The 20,425-nt window shown below is 50.7% G+C and overlaps 1 protein-coding gene across 2 annotated transcripts; it reads right to left on the reverse strand.

Moving 5' to 3' along the window:
• Positions 1 to 387: 387 nt before the first annotated feature.
• LOC142388236 (uncharacterized) lies at positions 388 to 17,898 on the reverse strand. Of its 2 annotated transcripts, none has more exons than XM_075473286.1 (3): positions 17,705 to 17,898; positions 6,017 to 6,650; positions 388 to 3,082 (listed from the first exon to the last, which is right to left on the reverse strand). In XM_075473286.1, exons 2-3 carry the CDS (start codon positions 6,589 to 6,591, stop codon positions 2,227 to 2,229), a joined length of 1,431 nt encoding a protein of 476 aa, XP_075329401.1. In that variant the 5' UTR covers positions 6,592 to 6,650; positions 17,705 to 17,898; the 3' UTR covers positions 388 to 2,226. The 2 variants fall into 2 exon arrangements, with proteins under 2 accessions (XP_075329401.1, XP_075329393.1); XM_075473278.1 differs by lacking the exon at positions 17,705 to 17,898 and adding an exon at positions 13,675 to 13,781.
• Positions 17,899 to 20,425: the final 2,527 nt, after the last annotated feature.

Here is a 20,425-nt window from a genome sequence, read left to right on the forward strand (position 1 = left end):
CTCTGGACTTTGAACACAAACGACTTTTTTTTCTACCTGTGTGATGAGTCAGAATAGAGGAATTAGCTGCTTTAAGGAGTAGTTCCATAGATTTTTGTTCCATTTTTAACTTTTAGTTTTAGTTCCAACATGAGACTGAAATGCTGGATTCAGAGAATACGTTGCTGTCATCAGCATAGAAACGTACCGGCGGGACGTAGACCCGTTCAGAAAATAAAATGTGGGCTGAAGTTGGATCTTTGAGGAACACCTGTGATCATGGTGAGTAGTTTTCTACAGAAACACAGCCATGTGTTACGGCTGCTGTTTGCTGCCCTCTGGTGGACACATGCGCTACCATCACGTGCACTGACATCACGTGCACTGACAAACAGACAGAGACTCAAACTTCTTTTAGTCTTTATTACAAAACGCAAGACAAACATGTCAACGGGTTCATTTCTATTGGAAACACAACACAATGACGAACGACCTTCTACCTGCGGTGTGAAGCTGGGCCGGCGCCACCGACACGGCGTGGACCTAAACCGTGGACAGAACCAGAACAGCAGCGGTGAGGAACAACAGGAACCTGAACATGAGGGGGCTTCTTATCTTCTACGGGATTGGCCGCCGCTCAGACGTCATCACACACCACAAACGGGTCACCGCTAACACGAACTCAAAGAGGGGGCGGGGCTTTGATGATCCTTGGTTTGATCCTGGTCCACGCTTTACCTGCGTCCACGTGGCGTCCTCTCCACCCGGACGTCCCTGAACCCTCCGGGACAAAGCGGCGGCGGAGTTCGTCGTCTTCGGATGACGACGCGCCTTCAGGCCACGCCTCTCTGACCTCTGAGCCAATCACAGCAGCTCTGACTTTAAAAGGCTGGTGAATGTATGCGGCGGTGTTGCTATGGTAACAAGGCAGCCGGCGGGGCTCTGTTTTTTTTTTTTTTTAAATATTTTCTTCTTTGTGACATTTAAATAGCGTTTATATTCATATATTACAACATCGCTCCAAATTCATAAATAAGTGCAGTTTCCCCGGCAACCGGTCAACCTATCAGAACCCGGTGCTTAAAAGAACTTCAACCAATCAAATCACTCCAAGGAACTGAAACAGGAAGAAGGGAGAAACAAAGGAGGCGGCGCCACGCCAAGATCAGTTCACCACGACAAAAACTGCGATCAATCAGCAAAATGATAATCAATAATCAATCGATAGTGTTTGGGTCGAAGTCTGCTTAATCAATAATGGAGGGTGATTATCAGTTATTGGTTCCAGCTGAACATCTGCAGGAAGATGTCAATACAGGAGACAGTTATTGATCTGCCCCCAGTTTATTCTGATCAATCAATAATTACTTTGGTTGATAAAAACATTTTTATTGTTTCAGATCGAAATAAACGATCACAACAAAGTATTGATTATCAATCAGCTGCTGATCGACTCAGCAGTCAGTCGAACGTCTGGGTCGTTTACATTTAGTCAACCTAAAAAGGAACAAGGTGGACTCCGTTTCCCATGATGCTCTGCTGTCCTGGCGCGGCCGCTGGGGGTGATCATGTGACACCTCACAGACAGGGGGTGGGGCAGGTGGTTACAATTTAAATCTAATCCCGTTCACAAGAGCAAGTAGCTAACTGTCAGTTCTGACCATATATGGATATGACTATATATGGAGATCCGAAAACATACGGCCATATTTGGAGTTCCTGCTGCTATCTACACCAGAGAATAACCAATCAGTTCCTGAAACCTGGACAACCAGAATCCAAAACTGGTCCAGAACATTTCTGAATTTGAACTTTTCACAGAACCGGTCCCAAACCACTCCAGAACCAGCTCAGAACAGGTCCAGAACCGGTCCCAAACCACTCCAGAACCAGCTCAGAACAGGTCCCAAACCACTCCAGAACCAGTCGGTGCCGATTCAGAACCAGTTCAGAACAGGTCCAGAACCGGTCCCAAACCACTCCAGAACCAGTCGGTGCCGATTAAGAACCAGCTCAGAACAGGTCCAGAACCGGTCCAGAACAGGTCCCAAACCACTCCAGAACCAGTCGGTGCCGATTCAGAACCAGCTCAGAACAGGTCCAGAACAGGTTCCAAACAGGTCCCAAACCACTCCAGAACCAGCTCAGAACAGGTCCGGAACAGGTCCAGAACCAGTCGGTGCCGATTCAGAACCAACTCAGAACAGGTCCAGAACCGGTCCGACCCCAGTCCAGAGATGGGCAGCGTCACTCGGAGTCGGACTCCAGCGGAGCGGTCTCGTCCAGCGTGGGCCTCTTCCGGCGCTTGGCGGCGGCGCGGACCCGCTGCTCCTCCTCCATGTGGGCCTTCTTGTGCCGCGAGAAGCTGGAGGAGTGCATGAAGGTCTTGTTGCACGCCGCGCACGTGTAGGTCTTGGTCTTGCCGTGGAGTCCGGCCTTGTGGTGTTGCAGCTTCCCCCGCCCACCGCCGTCCTCCGCCCTGTGGGTCTGCTGGTGCCGGGCCAGGCTGGAGGCGTGGCTGAAGTGCTTCCCGCATTGGCTGCATCCATGGCGCCCGACCCCGACGCCCTCCTCGTCATCCTCGGAGGCGACGGGGCCCCGCTTGCTGGCCCGGCCCCCGCGGCGGCGGCGGTTCTTCTTGCACAGGGTGTAGAAGTTGGGCTTGTCGCGGGAGCAGAGCTTCAGGCGGATCTTGAGGTCGGACGAAGTTTCGCCCAGGTTCTCCTTGCCCGGCGTGTAGCTGTCCAGCAGCTCCTTGACGTGGGTCACCTGATGCTTGGACAGCTGCGTGGACGTCCTGAAGCTCATGTCGCATTGCGGGCAGGCGTAGAACTTGTCGGCGCCTTGACTCTGGATGATGGCGGTCGCCATGTGCTGCTGCTGCTGCTGCCTCTTGGCCTTCTTGTTTTTGCTGCCGACCTTCAGCGAGTGGCGCAGGGCGGCCATGTTGGAGCCCAGGGCGGCGTCCTTGGGGATCCCTTTTCCCTTCTTGTGGATGAGACGGTGGCGCGACAGGCTGGAGCTGTGGTTGAACTCCTTCCCGCAGATGTTGCAGGGGTGGATCCGCCGCTTGCCGTGCAGCCGCAGGTGACTGCCCAGCATCCTGCAGGGCAAACAAACACAGAGTTACCCCTTCAGCCACCAGGTGCATCTCACCTGAAACCGTTCACACAATCTGACATCACAGACTCTCACAGGTAAATGTTTTAAGTCCCTGTCCCCGGCCATTTCCTCCAGCTCCTCTGGGGGGACCCCGAGGCGTTCCCAGGCCAGCCCAGAGACATAGTCTCTCCAACGTGTCCTGGGTCTTCCCCGGGGCCTCCTCCCAGTGGGACGGGCCTGGAACACCTCACCAGGGTTCATTTGGGGTTAGGCTCATTTCGGCCGCTTGTATTCGCGATCTCGTTCTTTCGGTCCCTACCCACAGCTCGTGACCATAGGTGAAGGTAGGATCTCGTTCTTTCGGTCACTACCCACAGCTCGTGACCATAGGTGAGGGTAGGAACTCTTTCTTTCGGTCCCTACCCACAGCTCGTGACCATAGGTGAGGGTAGGATCTCGTTCTTTCGGTCACTACCCACAGCTCGTGACCATAGGTGAGGGTAGGATCTCGTTCTTTCGGTCACTACCCACAGCTCGTGACCACAGGTGAGGGTAGGATCTCTTTCTTTCGGTCCCTACCCACAGCTCGTGACCACAGGTGAGGGTAGGATCTCGTTCTTTCGGTCACTACCCACAGCTCGTGACCATAGGTGAGGGTAGGATCTCGTTCTTTCGGTCACTACCCACAGCTCGTGGCCATAGGTGAGGGTAGGATCTCGTTCTTTCGGTCACTACCCACAGCTCGTGACCACAGGTGAGGGTAGGATCTCTTTCTTTCGGTCCCTACCCACAGCTCGTGACCACAGGTGAGGGTAGGATCTCGTTCTTTCGGTCACTACCCACAGCTCGTGACCATAGGTGAGGGTAGGAACTCGTTCTTTCGGTCCCTACCCACAGCTCGTGACCACAGGTGAGGGTAGGATCTCGTTCTTTCGGTCACTACCCACAGCTCGTGCCCACAGGTGAGGGTAGGATCTCGTTCTTTCGGTTCCTACCCACAGCTCGTGACCATAGGTGAGGGTAGGATCTCGTTCTTTCGGTCCCTACCCACAGCTCGTGACCACAGGTGAGGGTAGGATCTCGTTCTTTCGGTCACTACCCACAGCTCGTGACCATAGGTGAGGGTAGGAACGTAGACTAACCGGTAAATCGAGAGCTTGGCCTTTTGGCTCAGCTCCTTCTTCACCACGACGGGTCGGTGCAGAGCCCGCATCACTGCAGACGCCGCACCGATCCGCCTGTCAATCTCCTGCCCCATTCGTCCCTCACTCGTGAACAAGACCCCGAGATACTTGAACTCCTCCACTTGGGGAAGGACCTCATACCCGGAGAGGGCATTTCACCCTTTTCCGGCCGAGGACCATGGTCTCAGATTTGGAGGTAGGCAGTGTTTCCCACACATAGACTAATTTGTGGCGGTACGCCACAGATTCAACACCGGCCGCCACATATTGCGTTTCGTTATCAGTATTTATTTTAACGCTATTTAAAAAATACTCGTATTCGTTCAGCTGCATTTCCTTTCCCTGCTCTCCCTCCGTCTCTCTGTCAGTCACGCGTCTCTCTCGCATAGACTACTCACACACACAGCCCTTCCCCTCCGTGCACACCGCGTGTCTCCATCAGCGAGATCATCCCTGGAAGCGTGGAAGCTTGCTAGCTTCAGCGTCGCGTTAGATTAGCTCAACCGAAAGAGGACGGCTGGCGAAATTCACGAAAGGTTGGTATCACGTGCACCTTTATAAAATCACACATTAAAAAGTCCTATAAAAATATTTTATATTTTGAATACAATGTTGTCCCGTCCCGTCCCGTCCCGACCCATAGCAAACAAGTGATTACGCCTTCTTTATAAGGCGTAATCACTAGTCGCAAGTTTGCCGTAAAAAAATGTAGTTGGGTTGTCGAGGTCAAAACACTAGCAGCTGTGAATCAAATAAAGTAGTTTTTTTTTAAACTCTTACATTGAATGTTTACTGCTTCAATCCAGATGAGTATTGAAAAATATTTTCCGCAATTGAAAAAGAGACGTGCGTGTTGAGGATGATTATGAACAGAATCGGTGACAAAGGGCAGCCCTGACGGAGTCCAACCCTCACAGGAAACATGTCCGACTTACTGCCGGCAATGCGGACCAAACTCTGACACCGGTCATACAGAGACCGAACAGCCCATATCAAGGGGTCCGGCACTCCATACTCCCGGAGCACCCCCCACAAGAGTCCCCGAGGGACACGGTGGAACGCCTTCTCCAAGTCCACAAAACACATGTAGACCGGTTGGGCGAACTCCCATGCTCCCTCCAGGATCCTGCTGAGGGTATAGAGCTGGTCCGCTGGTCCACGGCCAGGACGAGAACCACACTGCACCTCCTGAATCCCCCTGTAGGTGGAACACACCCGCCGGTCCCCCTTTTTAAAGAGGGGGACCACCACCCCGATCTGCCAGTCCAGAGGCACTGCCCCCGATGTCCACGCGATGCTGCAGAGGCGTGTCAACCAAGACAGCATCCAGAGCCTTGAGGAACTCAGGACGGACCTCATCCACCCCCGGGGCCACCGAGGAGTTTTTTGACCACCTCGGCAACCTCAGCCCCAGAAATGGGAGGCCCCACGTCCGAGCTCCCCAACTCTGCTTCCTCATCTGAAGGCGTGTCGGTAGGATTGAGGAGGCCCTCGAAGTATTCCCCTCACCGACTCACGACATCCCTAGACGAGGTCAGCAGAGCCCTGCCCTCACTATACACGGTGTTGACGGTGCCCCGCTCCCCCCCGAATGGGTCGGTCCGACCAGTCGAACCGGACCAGATTAAACTGGGTCTGGGTGTGCGCCTTCACCGCAGCAACACGTGACCAAACACACGCTCTGCTGGCGCCGTGTTGCTGATCAGCTGATCCACCGGTACCTGAACACACAGGTACCCGAACACACACACCTGCTGCCTTTGAAGCTCATGCCGCAGTGGGGGCAGGTGTAGCGTGCGTCCTGGTGCGTGGGCTCCAGCGCCCTCTTGGCGGGCGGCGGCGCCCCGGTCTTGCCCGTGTGCGTCTGCTGGTGGCGGTACAGGCTGGAGGCGTGGCTGTAGCTCTTTCCGCAGTAGCTGCAGCGGAACTGGCGCTCGTCGGGCTCGTAGTCGGCCTGATCCGAGTCTGCCTCGTCCAGCTGGCTGCTCCCCGCCTCCACCAGTACTTCCTGCTCCTCCTCGGCGTCCTCGTCCTCCGAGTCGGAGTCCGTCTTGATCTCCACGCTCTGCTCCGTCACCTCACAGGGGTACACCTCCTCGTAGGGGGCGAAGAATGCCTCGTCCGTCTCGATCTTCAGCTGGTCGGCCGTCAGGTCCGACGGGTCGTCCGAGTCCTTCTTCACGCAGGAGATGGTGAACTTGGACCCGACCTCGGCCCACTTCACCACGTACTCGATGGGCTGCGTGTCCAGCTCCACCGTGATGAAGTCGGCGCCCAGCGCGTCCGACTCTGAGACCGCCAGCTCCGTCTCCGAGTCCTCCATCATGGGCTGCAGGAGAAGCCAGACAGAGGAGGCGAGGAGGGGTCAGAGGAAGAATGGCAGACCTGAGGGGCAGACGGATCAATACAGATCAATAACAGATCAATACGGATCAATAAAAGATGAATATGGATGAAAACGGAGCAATACGGATCAATAAAAGATGAATACGGATCAATATCAGATGAATACGGATCAATAACAGATGAATACGGATCAATAACAGATGAATATGGATCAATATGGAGCAATACGGATCAATAACAGATGAATACGGATCAATAAAAGATGAATACGGATCAAAACGGATCAATAAAAGATCAATAACAGATGAATACGGATCAATAACAGATGAATATGGATCAATATGGAGCAATACGGATCAATAACAGATGAATACGGATCAATAAAAGATGAATACGGATCAAAACGGATCAATAAAAGATGAATACCAAGACAGATCAATAACAGATGAATACAGATCAATAACAGATAAATAACCGATCAATACGGATCAATAAAAGATGAATACGGATCAAAACGGAGGAATACGGATCAATAACAGATCAACAACAGATCAATAACAGATGAATACGGATCACAACGGATCAATAACAGATGAATACGGATCAATAACAGATCAATAACAAATGAATACGGATCAATAACAGATGAATACGGATCAATCAATAAAAGATGAATACGGATCAAAACGGATCAATAACAGATCAATACGGATCAATTAAAGATGAATACAAATACAGATCAATAACAGATGAATACAGATCAATAACATAAATAACCGATCAATACGGATCAATTACAGATCAATAACATATAAATAACCGATCAATACGGATCAATAAAAGATGACTACAGATCAATAACAGATCAATACAGATGCTGTGCTGCATGTTGTTCCCCCTCTCTCTGTCCCCTGCTTCCTGTCTCTACCCTGTCCTGTCTAATAAAGGCACTGTGCTGCATGTTGTTCCCCCTCTCTCTGCCCCCTGCTTCCTGTCTCTACCCTGTCCTGTCTAATAAAGGCACTGTGCTGCATGTTGTTCCCCCTCTCTCTGCCCCCTGCTTCCTGTCTCTCTACCCTGTCCTGTCTAATAAAGGCCCTGTGCTGCATGTTGTTCCCCCTCTCTCTGCCCCTGCTTCCTGTCTCTCTACCCTGTCCTGTTTAATAAAGGCACTGTGCTGCATGTTGTTCCCCCTCTCTCTGCCCCCTGCTTCCTGTCTCTCTACCCTGTCCTGTCTAATAAAGGCACTGTGCTGCATGTTGTTCCCCCTCTCTCTGTCCCCTGCTTCCTGTCTCTACCCTGTCCTGTCTAATAAAGGCCCTGTGCTGCATGTTGTTCCCCCTCTCTCTGCCCCCTGCCTCTCTACCCTGTCCTGTCTAATAAAGGCCCTGTGCTGCATGTTGTTCCCCCTCTCTCTGCCCCCTGCTTCCTGTCTCTCTCTACCCTGTCCTGTCTAATAAAGGCACTGTGCTGCATGTTGTTCCCCCTCTCTCTGCCCCCTGCTTCCTGTCTCTCTACCCTGTCCTGTCTAATAAAGGCCATGTGCTGCATGTTGTTCCCCCTCTCTCTGCCCCCTGCTTCCTGTCTCTCTACCCTGTCCTGTCTAATAAAGGCCCTGTGCTGCATGTTGTTCCCCCTCTCTCTGCCCCCTGCTTCCTGTCTCTCTACCCTGTCCTGTTTAATAAAGGCACTGTGCTGCATGTTGTTCCCCCTCTCTCTGCCCCCTGCTTCCTGTCTCTCTACCCTGTCCAATAAAGGCACTGTGCTGCATGTTGTTCCCCCTCTCTCTGCCCCCTGCTTCCTGTCTCTCTACCCTGTCCAATAAAGGCACTGTGCTGCATGTTGTTCCCCCTCTCTCTGCCCCCTGCTTCCTGTCTCTCTACCCTGTCCTGTCTAATAAAGGCCCTGTGCTGCATGTTGTTCCCCCTCTCTCTGCCCCCTGCTTCCTGTCTCTCTACCCTGTCCTGTTTAATAAAGGCACTGTGCTGCATGTTGTTCCCCCTCTCTCTGCCCCCTGCTTCCTGTCTCTCTACCCTGTCCTGTCTAATAACGGCACTGTGCTGCATGTTGTTCCCCCTCTCTCTGCCCCCTGCTTCCTGTCTCTCTCTACCCTGTCCTGTCTAATAAAGGCACTGTGCTGCATGTTGTTCCCCCTCTCTCTGCCCCCTGCTTCCTGTCTCTACCCTGTCCTGTCTAATAAAGGCCATGTGCTGCATGTTGTTCCCCCTCTCTCTGCCCCCTGCTTCCTGTCTCTCTACCCTGTCCTGTCTAATAAAGGCCCTGTGCTGCATGTTGTTCCCCCTCTCTCTGCCCCCTGCTTCCTGTCTCTCTACCCTGTCCTGTCTAATAAAGGCCCTGTGCTGCATGTTGTTCCCCCTCTCTCTGCCCCCTGCTTCCTGTCTCTCTACCCTGTCCTGTTTAATAAAGGCACTGTGCTGCATGTTGTCCCCCCTCTCTCTGCCCCCTGCTTCCTGTCTCTCTACCCTGTCCAATAAAGGCACTGTGCTGCATGTTGTTCCCCCTCTCTCTGCCCCCTGCTTCCTGTCTCTACCCTGTCCTGTCTAATAAAGGCCCTGTGCTGCATGTTGTTCCCCCTCTCTGTCCCCTGCTTCCTGTCTCTACCCTGTCCTGTCTAATAAAGGCCCTGTGCTGCATGTTGTTCCCCCTCTCTCTGCCCCCTGCTTCCTGTCTCTCTACCCTGTCCTGTCTAATAAAGGCCCTGTGCTGCATGTTGTTCCCCCTCTCTCTGCCCCCTGCTTCCTGTCTCTCTACCCTGTCCTGTCTAATAAAGGCCCTGTGCTGCATGTTGTTCCCCCTCTCTCTGCCCCCTGCTTCCTGTCTCTCTACCCTGTCCTGTCTAATAAAGGCACTGTGCTGCATGTTGTTCCCCCTCTCTCTGCCCCCTGCTTCCTGTCTCTCTACCCTGTCCTGTCTAATAAAGGCACTGTGCTGCATGTTGTTCCCCCTCTCTCTGCCCCCTGCTTCCTGTCTCTCTACCCTGTCCTGTCTAATAAAGGCCCTGTGCTGCATGTTGTTCCCCCTCTCTCTGCCCCCTGCTTCCTGTCTCTCTACCCTGTCCTGTCTAATAAAGGCCCTGTGCTGCATGTTGTTCCCCCTCTCTCTGCCCCCTGCTTCCTGTCTCTCTACCCTGTCCTGTCTAATAAAGGCCCTGTGCTGCATGTTGTTCCCCTCTCTCTGCCCCCTGCTTCCTGTCTCTCTCTACCCTGTCCTGTCTAATAAAGGCCATGTGCTGCATGTTGTTCCCCCTCTCTCTGCCCCCTGCTTCCTGTCTCTCTACCCTGTCCTGTCTAATAAAGGCCCTGTGCTGCATGTTGTTCCCCTCTCTCTGCCCCCTGCTTCCTGTCTCTCTCTACCCTGTCCTGTCTAATAAAGGCCCTGTGCTGCATGTTGTTCCCCCTCTCTCTGCCCCCTGCTTCCTGTCTCTCTCTACCCTGTCCTGTCTAATAAAGGCCATGTGCTGCATGTTGTTCCCCCTCTCTCTGCCCCCTACTTCCTGTCTCTCTACACTGTCCTGTCTAATAAAGGCCATGTGCTGCATGTTGTTCCCCCTCTCTCTGCCCCCTGCTTCCTGTCTCTACCCTGTCCTGTCTAATAAAGGCTCTGTGCTGCATGTTGTTCCCCCTCTCTCTGTCCCCTGCTTCCTGTCTCTCTACCCTGTCCTGTCTAATAAAGGCCCTGTGCTGCATGTTGTTCCCCCTCTCTCTGCCCCCTGCTTCCTGTCTCTCTACCCTGTCCTGTCTAATAAAGGCTCTGTGCTGCATCTTGTTCCCCCTCTCTCTGCCCCCTGCTTCCTGTCTCTCTCTACCCTGTCCTGTCTAATAAAGGCCATGTGCTGCATGTTGTTCCCCCTCTCTCTGCCCCCTGCTTCCTGTCTCTCTCTACCCTGTCCTGTCTAATAAAGGCCCTGTGCTGCATGTTGTTCCCCCTCTCTCTGCCCCCTGCTTCCTGTCTCTCTACCCTGTCCTGTCTAATAAAGGCTCTGTGCTGCATCTTGTTCCCCCTCTCTCTGCCCCCTGCTTCCTGTCTCTCTCTACCCTGTCCTGTCTAATAAAGGCCATGTGCTGCATGTTGTTCCCCCTCTCTCTGCCCCCTGCTTCCTGTCTCTCTCTACCCTGTCCTGTCTAATAAAGGCCCTGTGCTGCATGTTGTTCCCCCTCTCTCTGCCCCCTGCTTCCTGTCTCTACCCTGTCCTGTCTAATAAAGGCCCTGTGCTGCATGTTGTTCCCCCTCTCTCTGCCCCCTGCTTCCTGTCTCTACACTCTCCTGTCTAATAAAGGCCCTGTGCTGCATGTTGTTCCCCCTCTCTCTGCCCCCTGCTTCCTGTCTCTCTACCCTGTCCTGTCTAATAAAGGCCCTGTGCTGCATGTTGTTCCCCCTCTCTCTGCCCCCTGCTTCCTGTCTCTCTCTACCCTGTCCTGTCTAATAAAGGCACTGTGCTGCATGTTGTTCCCCCTCTCTCTGCCCCCTGCTTCCTGTCTCTCTCTACCCTGTCCTGTCTAATAAAGGCACTGTGCTGCATGTTGTTCCCCTCTCTCTGCCCCCTGCTTCCTGTGTCTACCCTGTCCTGTCTAATAAAGGCACTGTGCTGCATGTTGTTCCCCCTCTCTCTGCCCCCTGCTTCCTGTCTCTCTCTACCCTGTCCTGTCTAATAAAGGCCATGTGCTGCATGTTGTTCCCCCTCTCTCTGCCCCCTGCTTCCTGTCTCTCTCTACCCTGTCCTGTCTAATAAAGGCCCTGTGCTGCATGTTGTCCCCCTCTCTCTGCCCCCTGCTTCCTGTGTCTACCCTGTCCTGTCTAATAAAGGCCCTGTGCTGCATGTTGTTCCCCCTCTCTCTGCCCCCTGCTTCCTGTGTCTACCCTGTCCTGTCTAATAAAGGCCCTGTGCTGCATGTTGTTCCCCCTCTCTCTGCCCCCTGCTTCCTGTCTAATAAAGGCACAAAAAACCCAAAATATTATAAAAAAAGAAAAAAGGTCACATCCTGGGAGGAGGAGCCTGCAGCTCGCTCTGTGATGTCATACATCAGAAAGGTAGCAGCTGATTGGACCTTTAAAGGTTCTGATCAGCAGGTTCTGGAACCCTCCCGGGCCCCAAGGGCGACCTACGCTGCCTGGTAGCGGAGGTAGCTGGAGAAGCTTCGCTTGAGAATTCGCTTTGGTAGCTTTGTTTGCTCGTGACGTCACATTTAGAACGTTCCATTTTTAAAGGCCCCGCGGCTGTGCAGCGGCCCCGCGGCTGTGCAGCGGCCCCGCGGCTGTGCAGCGGCCCCGCGGCTGTGCAGCACCCCCGCGAAAAAGAACAAATGAGGAAAGAGAGGGCAGGGACACGAATAAACGTGTTGTTATTTACAATTTGTTATACAAGATATACATCACATTACAAATTATGTAAAACTACATTAGGTACACCTGAGAAGAGCACCGAATAGCAGAGGCAGCTCTGAAAATAAAATAAATTCTAAATAAAATCCGAAATAAAATTTAAAGGTAGGGTAGGAGATCCTGGATTTTGAATCCAGCGAAGCTGCATTTTGAAAATACACAGGTCAAAAGTCCCAACCTCTTTCTTCAGACTTCCCCCCAAAGCCACACCTCTAGAGTACATGAACGCGCAATGCTTGTTCATGAGCACGAAAGTGCACGAGCGCTGTTCTGACAGCAAGCATCGATTGGTTTCGCTAACTTTTTCTCATGGCGGATTCACAGGTAAGAAAATACCTTTCAACATCATAATGAACCGTTTAATAATGCTAGGTGCTAGCCAAGCTGGCTCTAGTTTAGCTTCCTGCCAAGCTTCTGGGCGCGTAATTCGTTCACGAAGGGTACGCGCACGGGGGGGGAGGAGCAGATTGCAGTTTGAAAGACGCATCAGAATCCAATCATCGTTAGCAGTCCATCAGTATGATTGGATAGTGTTTTTCCTGGATTGTTCGTTCTAGAGGCCACTAAAACTTTTCATTTTTGTGTCAAAACTTTTAATTAATTGGTTGCAATGGGGGTGTGAAGAGTATTTCAAGCAATATGTAAAAAAAAATGCTCCAGAAAAAGAACCCCTACCCCGCCTTTAATTGCAGTGAGAAAGGTATGCGTGGGGTTACTACACTATTGTATTGAAGCACTCGACACGGCAATTGCAACAGTCTCAGGATTAAACTAGGAACCAAAGTTTACACGTCTGTTTCCGCGGACCCCTACAATCTGTGGATTGTCATTGGTTTTCGCCGAACATAGCTCATTACCATAATATTAGCTTGAGTTTAATCACTGGAATTCGCTCACCCTCCATAGAGAAATAATGCTGTCCGGCGCTCAGTTAGCGTAGCTCGCTCTCGGTGTACACGCAGCATAACTCTTCTCTCTTATTTATGACCCAACAGGCCTGCACTCAACCTGACGACACACGCCCTAATATAGGCAGCGCTGAGTGACGTCACTGCAGATGACAGATCCAGCTCACCTCTGACCTCTCGTCGCCTCGCGGCGTCACGTGACCGTCAGTGTGCTGATAACGCAGAATCAGCCGGGCTGCAGAACTCTCCGTTCCCGCCCGGAACCGACCAGGCGCGGCAAAATGATTCTTATTTTTACACCAATCACAGCATCGATTCGGCTTAAAATAACCCGAATAAGCCTTTATTTCACACCTAACGCCAACAGAACCCCAACAGAACCCCAACAGAACCCCGGTTCCCCTCCCGTGTTGGCGGTTACTTCTCACTGAGGAGCCCGCGGAGGAGGGCGGCTGCCACCGGGCTTCCGTAGTTAGACACTAAATTCGCTCTTATTTCGGTCCAAACCTCCGGAACCTGAAAGCCGAAAGAGTCAGAAGCTCAACATTTCCCCAGAAACGTGTGAAACCTGCGGGGGAAACGGCTTTCTCTTTGTCCCGCAGCGTGTTGGGGGAGAAACGGTGTTTTTCCGAGCGGGGTTCCGCGGCTCGGCCGGCCGGCTGTCAGTGATGAGGAAGCGGGCGGCCCCCCCACCCCGACCCAGAGCCAACGGCCAACCGGGGCGGCGCCAGCGGAACCGGGACGCTGTTACTCACCGAAAAACTGCGGCGGCGGAGCGGCTTTAACCGTCAAATTCACCGGTGGACACGGTCACAATAAACAGGAAGCAGCGGACGTGGACACAAAGCATTGTGGGAAAGGATTAAATGGTTGCGAACACCGGAAGTACCGCGGATTGTCCTTCAGAATAAGAGCGCGAAAAGGGGAAAAATATTAACGTTAACTAGGACGTCATTGTGATCGAAGTAAAACAATTCAATGAAAAAAAAATGAGAATAAAACTATCATTTACAATGTGAAAACAGAATAAAGACGAAGAAATAAATGAAATATATTCACTATTTAAACAAATGTTTCAATAAAAATGTAAATAAACATTTCAATAAATATACATAAATGTTAATAAATTTAAAAGAAATCAACAGAATCAAATTAACAGAAGCTGGAACTGGAATAATATCCAATAAAATAACAAAATAAATAATTATATTGAATTAAATCAGCAGCTTCCTGTTTATTATAAACCTCCAAGCAGAGGTAAACAACAACAACAACAACAACAACAGAGACTTCATCCAATAACACTGAGCGTTCCTGTCAGAACCAGAACCAGGCTGCACTCCTCCCATCTTTACCTGCTCTGTGACACCCAATCAGATCCCCAGGATGTGTCCCACATCTGGAACACCTGAACATTCACAACATCTGGACCCTCAAAAAGGTACATCTGTGTACCTTTGGACCAGTGACGTGCACAGGTAATGGCCCAAGTTGCCAGGGCAACCGCCCTTTTGCCGTCCTTGGCTGATGCTGCCCTTCTGAAGGAGGGGAAAAAATAATATAGGCAAATATGATTTCATATTTCAACATGATTTTCTGTATAATTCGTAATTTTGATTGAAGTTTCCTAAAATAAAGTCTTCAGAGTCAATCATTCAGATTCACCAGACACCTGGAGATTTAGGCAAAAGGGAGGGGAGCAGAGCGACTGCCCTGACGGCCTGAAAAGGTGAGCTTGAAATGTGTACACAGTGCCTAGGCTACAAGACATGATCACAATCAACTTCTCTAAAATCCAATGTCGAGTTTAGGACGTTTAGTGACCATAAATAATCTGACAGCCAGCTACTGTGCCACGTTTAGGTAGCAAAAAAAACCACCGACAGCCAGCTAGCTTGCAGTCAACGTTTTACAAACAATGCAGAAGTAGTTTTCCCCACCCTCTTCAAGCTCACCAAAATGTATGCCACTCTGCCAGTCTCCACAGCAACAGTGGAGAGGTCCTTCTCAAAGCTCAAGATTGTGAAAACCAGGCTTAGAAACCAGTGTGAGCAAGAACGGCTGTCCGACCTCCTTCTCCTTGCCATAGAGAAGGACATTGAAATTAACAAGCACGAGGTGCTGAAGATTTTTGTTGACATGGCTCCCAATAGGTGCCTCCTTTTTTTTACTTTTACACTGTTAGTGTTAAAGTACACTGCTACACTGCTAATACCTTACACTGTGTACCGCTACACGGTTACTGTTACACTGCTTAAAGGACAAGAGCGTTTTTTGACATTGGGCCCTTGATTTCACATTATAACATGATGTTCTACTCACCCCTGCTTGTTGTTGGTAATTTGGAGCTGTTCCGAAGATATTCGAGAGGCGTCTGGCTGTCTGAATGTTTGTCGTAAAGTGGGTGTTACTGACGTCATCATCATGCTACTACCACAGACAGCCCACAGACAAACACACAGGGACTTTACGACAAAAATTCAAAATTACAGTAACCCGGATTTTTTTAAGTAAGCGACGCACCTCCACGTTATCAGTGCTAGTGTAGAGTAATTAATAAATTATAAACAGCATAGTTTGTGCCTGTATAAGCTTGCCCATAGGAAACCGTTTCATGGCCGAATATCTCAAGAGAGCAGCCAGACGCCTCTCGAATATCTTCGGAACAGCTCCAAATTACCAACAACAAGCAGGGGTGAGTAGAACATCATGTTATAATGTGAAATCAAGGGCCCAATGTCAAAAAACCGATCTTATCCTTTAATATTTCAATAAAGACAGTGTGCTTATAGTGAAAAACCTGTGAGGTTGTTTTGTTGTTGCTGTTTTTTTTTTGGGGGGGGGGGGGGGGTTGCCCTTTCTTCAGGTTAGAGCAACTACCCTTCAAGATTCCTGTGCATGTCCCTGCTTTGGACCCTCAAAAAGGTACATCTGGGTACCTTTGGGTCCAATAATTAACCCGAGGGGGTACATTAGTATAGATTGTACCTCCTATATAGATAGGACTCATACTATACCCCTATTTCTGAGAGTGTAGGGAGGAGGAAGAGGAGGAGGAAGAGGAAGATGAGGAGGAAGAAGGTGAGGAAGAGGAGGAAGAAAAGAGGAAGAGGAAGATGAGGAAGAAGAAGATCAGGAAGATGAGGAGGAGGAGGATGAGGAAGATGAGGAGGAGGAAGAAGATCAGGAAGATGAGGAGGAGGAGGATGAGGAAGATGAGGAGGAGGAAGAAGATCAGGAAGATGAGGAGGAGGAGGATGAGGAAGATGAGGAGGAGGAAGAAGATCAGGAAGAGGAAGAACAAGAGGAGGAGGATGAGGAAGATGAGGAGGAAGAAGAAGATGAGGAGGATGAGGAGGAGGAGGAGGAGGAGGAAGATGAGGATGAGGACGAAGATGAGGAGGAAGATGAGGAGGATGATGATGAGGAAGAGGAGGATGAGGAGGATGAGGAAGATGAGGATGAGGAGGAAAATGATGAGGAGGAGGAGGAAGAAGAAGAGGAAGAAGAAGATGATGAGGAGGAGGAAGATGAGGAGGAGGAGGAGGATGAGGAGGAAGATGAGGAGGAGGAGGATGAGGAAGATGAGGAAGATGAGGAGGAGGAGGAGGATGAGGAGGAGGAAGATGAGGAGGAAAATGAGGAGGAGGAGGAGGAGGAAGAAGATGATGAGGAGGAGGAAGATGAGGAGGAAGATGAGGAGGATGAGGAGGAAGATGAGGAGGAGGAGGAGGATGAGGAAGATGAGGATGAGGAAGATGAGGAGGAAGATGAGGAGGAAGATGATGAGGAGGAGGAGGATGAGGAGGATGATGATGATGATGAGGAAGATGAGGATGAGGAGGAAAATGAGGAGGAGGAAGATGAGGAGGAGGAGGAGGAGGAAGATGAGGAAGAAGAGGAGGAGGAGGAGGAGGAGGAGGAGGAAGATGAGGAAGAAGAGGAGGAGGAGGAGGAAGATGAGGAAGAAGAGGAGGAGGAGGAGGAAGATGAGGAAGAGGAGGAGGAGGAGGAGGAAGATGAGGAAGAAGAGGAGGAGGAAGATGAGGAGGAGGAGGAGGAGGAGGAGGAGGAAGATGAGGAGGAGGAGGAGGAGGAGGAAGATGAGGAGGAGGAAGAAGAGGAGGAGGAAGATGAGGAGGAGGAGGAAGAAGAGGAGGAGGAAGATGAGGAGGAGGAGGAGGAAGATGAGGAAGAAGAGGAGGAGGAAGATGAGGAGGAGGAGGAGGAAGATGAGGAAGAAGAGGAGGAGGAGGAGGAAGATGAGGAAGAAGAGGAGGAGGAGGAGGAAGATGAGGAAGAGGAGGAGGAGGAGGAGGAAGATGAGGAAGAAGAGGAGGAGGAAGATGAGGAGGAGGAGGAGGAGGAAGATGAGGAGGAGGAGGAGGAGGAGGAAGATGAGGAGGAGGAGGAGGAGGAGGAGGAGGAGGAAGATGAGGAGGAGGAGGAGGAGGAAGATGAGGATGAGGAGGAGGAGGAGCGGTAAATATTCAGGCCTGCCGCATGTGTTCCGCCGTCGCTGCAGCGTTGCCGCTCCTCCCGGTACCGGAACCCTCCGCCCGGTACCGGAACCCTCGGCTTCTATCAGCCCATTTTGATTAATTTCCGGCCGGATGAAGCTGCTGAGGCTCCCGCTGAGGCTCCAGCCGCAGGTCGGTGCTCAGCGCGTTTCATCCGGACATCAACACTCATCATGCAACGCAACCGCACGCCCCGCCGCTAACGCGCTTCTCCCTCCGTTAGTTACCGTCAGATCACGGAGCTCATCAACACGCACACACTTACGGTTCAGTCCGGGGCGGGCCCGCTTCTCCGGGTTCGGGCCTGAACGCGGTTCTGAGGCGGCGGTCCGCCTCTCTGTCACATCCAAGCCGGAGAGCGGCAGCAGCCTGGCGGCTAACGACGCGGCAGCGGTGCGGAGCGGTGGGACGCGGCGCGTCTCCAGGCAGAGTGAATGAGCAGCTGCGGCACAGAGGCGGCTGGCGGCAGAAAGCCTGATCCGTACCCCCCCTGTGATTGGTTGAGGTCCTGCGCAGCCTCTCATTGATTGGCCCGAGGCCTGGACGCTGAAACACTGCTTCCAACTGTCGTGAAGTGTCGTAAAGCTGAAGTAAGAGTGACAATGGGCTTCTTAATGCGCGCCAAACAACAATGCTGTGAAACTTTTTAGTTTGTTTGAAAAATACGATTCATGACAAAAGCCCGAGCAAACTTTATTTTATTTTATTTATTTTACGGATGTTTTTCTCATGTTTTCTGTTCTAAATTCCTCCTTTAAATGTATAAGCCTATAGGATGATGTAAGCCGTGTATTTTGTACAGGATTGTGTTTAATGAAAATAAATTATAAATGAAAAAATAAATAAATAAAGTCGGAACAGAGAGAAAAAAAAGTGGCGCCAAACTTTATGTTTGAACGGTTTTAACTCTATTTGTACATTATAAAAAGAAGAATAAAAGCAGCCTTATGGTCGGCCTGTTAGACTCCCCGAGGAAAAAGTCACTCTTAGTTTGTTCTGCACCAAAGTAAAGTCACATGTTCATAACCTCCAAACGCTGGATCATACGGCAGGTAAAGTGCTGACTGGTTTCTGCTCTGACGGCTTCTTCTGAGACCGGGTCGGACTGACGGGTCCTGGTCTGGATCTGTTGGGTTCTCTAGGCTGTTCTGGTTTGGTTTGTGATATTTTGTTACCGTGTAAAGTGTAAATAAGAAGTAAAAAGAACATCTGAGGGGCAGAATAACAGCTTTATAACTGTTATTATTATTATTATTATTTAATAATTATAATTAATTAATTATTATTTATAACAGAAGCTGTATGACCGGGTTCTGATGGAAAAGGCCCGACCAGCTGACCTCGTTCACCTGGTTCCCATAGCAACGACCACAGACTGATGCGGATCCACCAGGAAGCTGCTGCCTGAGCCAATCACAGCTGACCTCGTTCCCATAGCAACGACCACAGACTGTGATGTGGACCCACCAGGAAGCTGCTGCCTGAGCCTAACACCACAGCCCTTTTACAGACAGCCGTTCCACTTCCTATTCGCCCCATTATAAAAAATTTGGCTGCAGTTCAGTTGATTTTCTCTGGGGGCGCTGGCGAGCGAGTGCAGAATGACCATTTTCCATAGGGCTGGCGCTAATAACTCAAAAAATGTCCCCGCTAGCGACTGAAACCTGAAAATATTACTGTGACTGTTAATATTTCTGACAGCGGGATGTAGATTTATATCAAAAGTACAATAACCTGGGAGTTATATCTTTCTGTTTTCTTACAGGTCTGGCATTTGCGAGTCAATCTCCGCTAGCATTTTGCTAACGGAATCTGATGAACGCACGGCAGATTACGACCGGCTGCTTTACGGCACTCGTCCACTGTGCCAGAGTGCTAACCTGGTGCTGCTAACAACAACCAAAGCTAAACCAGAGGCTAGTCAGAGAGTATGTAAAAGGGATGTGCTGAAATCTGTAACTATTTGAGCTAACACCTCTCTGCTAGCTCAGCGCTAGGACTGACCATGCCGTAAAGTGATGCCACATGCCTGACGTCACTCGTGAGGCAATACTGACAATAAATGTGTATTTTAAAAAGATCTAGCGAGTCTAAAAAAATCAAACCAAGTGCCGTTTGAAAGGATAATTTATCCTTCCTTTAGGAAAATGAAAATAAAAAAATATAAAAAATTCTATCCAAAGCAATGGCTGGATCTAATGTGGATTTCATAGTACCACCATAGAGTTCGGCGTGCTCTGCACTGCTTCGTTGGCGCCCCTAGAGTGCAGTACCACCCGGAAATAGCCGCCAGCTTTCCCTCTCCTCATAATAGAGACTCTCTGCTAACACACAGCTGGCAGAGGTCAAGGGTCACCCGGAACATCTGCCTGCTCCAACAGGCCCAGACCACCCCCCCCCCCGCTCTGAGTTCCTCTGGTTTCCACAGCAACAGCTGATGCTGCTCTGGGTCAGCTGACTTCAGGACCCTGCTGCAGTGCCTGGGAGACCCCGTCTGTGACAAACACCCTGTATCAGAGGGCTGCTGCCCTGCAGTGATGTCACAGTGATGTCACAGTTATCAGCAGCGTCCTGATGGTGTGTGGCCTCAGCAGCTGGTTCAGCAGGAAGTTTATCAGGCAAACTTTCAGAGAATCCAGAGTGTTTTCTGCTCAGACCGGTTACTTTGAACTGGTTCTGTGGTCCTGCAGTTTCACAGAAACCCCCCCTAGTTCATTTCCTTCCCATTTTAAAAGATATTCACTTTAAAGCTGCTCAGAACTGAACTAACTCTGGTTCTGCCTCAGATTCTGGGTTTATGTTCATGTTGGAACATGTTTCAGTGAATCTCTGCAGCTGTTACCATGGAAACATCTGCAGATATTCACTTTAAAGCTGCTCAGAACTGAACTAACTCTGGTTCTGCCTCAGATTCTGGGTTTATGTTCATGTTGGAACATGTTTCAGTGAATCTCTGCAGCTGTTACCATGGAAACATCTGCAGATA

Source organism: Odontesthes bonariensis, chromosome 2 (assembly GCF_027942865.1).
Source record: "Odontesthes bonariensis isolate fOdoBon6 chromosome 2, fOdoBon6.hap1, whole genome shotgun sequence".
In the NCBI taxonomy this organism is placed as follows: domain Eukaryota; kingdom Metazoa; phylum Chordata; class Actinopteri; order Atheriniformes; family Atherinopsidae; genus Odontesthes; species Odontesthes bonariensis.

Coding starts and splice junctions, on each gene's coding strand:
- LOC142388236 (XM_075473286.1), bottom strand. CDS start 6,591: ATGATGGAGGACTCGGAGACGGAGCTGGCGGTCTCAGAGTCGGACGCG. Junction 3,083..6,016: donor ATGAGCTTCAAAGGCAGCAG/GTGTGTGTGTTC, acceptor TTTGCCCTGCAG/GATGCTGGGCAGTCACCTGC.